Source organism: Arachis ipaensis, chromosome B07 (assembly GCF_000816755.2).
Source record: "Arachis ipaensis cultivar K30076 chromosome B07, Araip1.1, whole genome shotgun sequence".
In the NCBI taxonomy this organism is placed as follows: Eukaryota; Viridiplantae; Streptophyta; class Magnoliopsida; order Fabales; family Fabaceae; genus Arachis; species Arachis ipaensis.
In genome coordinates, this window is record NC_029791.2 from 8,435,295 (window position 1) to 8,437,346 (window position 2,052).

The 2,052-nt window shown below is 24.0% G+C and overlaps 1 protein-coding gene across 1 annotated transcript in view; it reads right to left on the reverse strand.

Moving 5' to 3' along the window:
• The window catches only part of LOC107608946 (transcription factor ICE1-like), a 2,212-nt gene continuing 1,710 nt past the window's right edge, over positions 1,551-2,052 (reverse strand). The window contains exon 4 of the mRNA XM_016310735.2: positions 1,551-1,757. Within this exon, the coding sequence (XP_016166221.1) occupies positions 1,659-1,757 (99 nt within the window). The 3' untranslated portion in view covers positions 1,551-1,658. The remainder of the gene's footprint in view (positions 1,758-2,052) is intronic.

Sequence of the window (2,052 nt, forward strand, 5' to 3'; positions counted from 1 at the left end):
TAAACCTCCCCCCCCCCCCCAAAAAAAATAAAACAATATTATATGAAGTTATTCCTGAAATATTATATGAGAAATATTACCTTTATTAAAATTTTCTATTGATGCAACTCCATTTTATTAAAGTGGATCGGATCAATTTCTATGAGCACAATTGTGAATTTGTGTTTTATTCGGGAGTAACATTTGTAATGAAATTTTAACCTATAACCTTATATAATAAATAAAGTAGAAACTCAGGTGCAGACGATTTTACGTAAAATTGGTATCTGAGAACCGTTAGATAATTTGACTGATTTAACTAAATTTTTGTCTAATAACTCTGAAGTATCAACTTCACATGAAGTCGACTTCACCTGAATTTTCACCAATAAATAATTAAACTCTTCACCACAATTGCTTGCTTTTAATATTAACGATAAAAGTTTTGTCCTGTTCATCATCTAAGAAAATTACATCATAATATATAACACCAGTACTCAAGCACTACTATCTAATATTAATTTATACTCTTAGACATTTAATTGTTTATGTTTTCTCCTTTTATTATTACTTTAAGTTTGTAGAAAAAATAGTATCATAACATAGTATCAAAATTTTATATTTAAAAAATTTAGAGTTTGATTCTTGATAAAATTTCAAATATAAAAAAAATAGCATAAAATAAATAAAAAAATGCAAAAATTAAATAAATTTAAAAAAATTACTTAAATAAAAATATTTAAAATATAATCATTTATGTTGTCTCCTTTTATGTATTAGCTTAAATTTTTAGAAAAAATAATATCATCATATTTGGTACGACCATTAGCTTAATTATTTATTCTTAATCTTATTTTGTACAATACTCACAACAATTACACACCATTATTAAGTATATCTATAGAAAAATATGTTGTGTAATTCTGAATCTATAAAAATGGCTCATTAGTTTCAAAATATTGACCTTAACGCTCTCACTTGTTTACCATGTATTGACCATTTGGGTGAAGTAATAAAAAAAGTACCTCACGTGACTCCAATTCATTATTACTTGATTGTGCCAAAAATCTTGTTTGAAAATAATATAATGTTATTCTAAAGTTAACAAGTGTCAACTTCAACGTCTTTCTGCTTCTCTATAGGGCACTTACACTTTTGCTTTAGGAGTTTTTTTGTTTTTAAATCAATTTTACCCATCAGACATGAAAATATATATTTAGGACAGTTAATAACTAATTAATTCTTTTTTTAATCAATTCTTAATCATATAATTAATTAATTAATTAGGACAGTTAATAACTAATTAATTAAAATCTTCTATGAATTTATATATGTAGTAGTGTTAGGTATCTTGGCATCATATATAAGTTTGATGAACACAACCAACTCATTCTTCTTCTTCTTTGTTTTTTTTTTACTCGTATATAATTTCATTGAAGATTATTGAAGGATTGAAAGGATCGTTCAGAAGATATCAATACGCATTCTTTCACGAAGATTCTTCCCTTAATAAACAAAATTGGCAGTTAGCCAAACATAGGATTAAGATAATGAGAAAAAAGAAACTTGAAAAATAGAAAAAAGAAAAAAAAAAAGAAAACAAAAGAATGAAGACAACCATCTATATATAAGATACAAATTAAAAAATATATTTATATTATTAGAAGCGGGCTCTTGATTTAATCTTGATCAGCACTTTGTTGGCTCCAATTCTTTATTGCTTGTCCCACTGCTTGTTTCACAGCTTGTGCATCAATAGTCTCACCTTGTTCATCATTCTACACAAAATAAATAAATAAAAGTAATTAATAAAAGGAAAAGAAGAAGATAAAAAGTTGCATTATTATATATAGCCTTCATTATTCTTGTGCATGAAATATATTTATCAATGTTACGTGACCAACAAATATTATTATTTTAGATTAGTACTTAGTTAATAATAATTTATATCTATATTTATATACAAAAAAATATAAAAGTTACAAATATAATTTATATTTATATTTTTTTAAATATATACATATAAATTAATAAAATTTATTTGTTAAAAATAAAGTAGCATTTATGTTGATC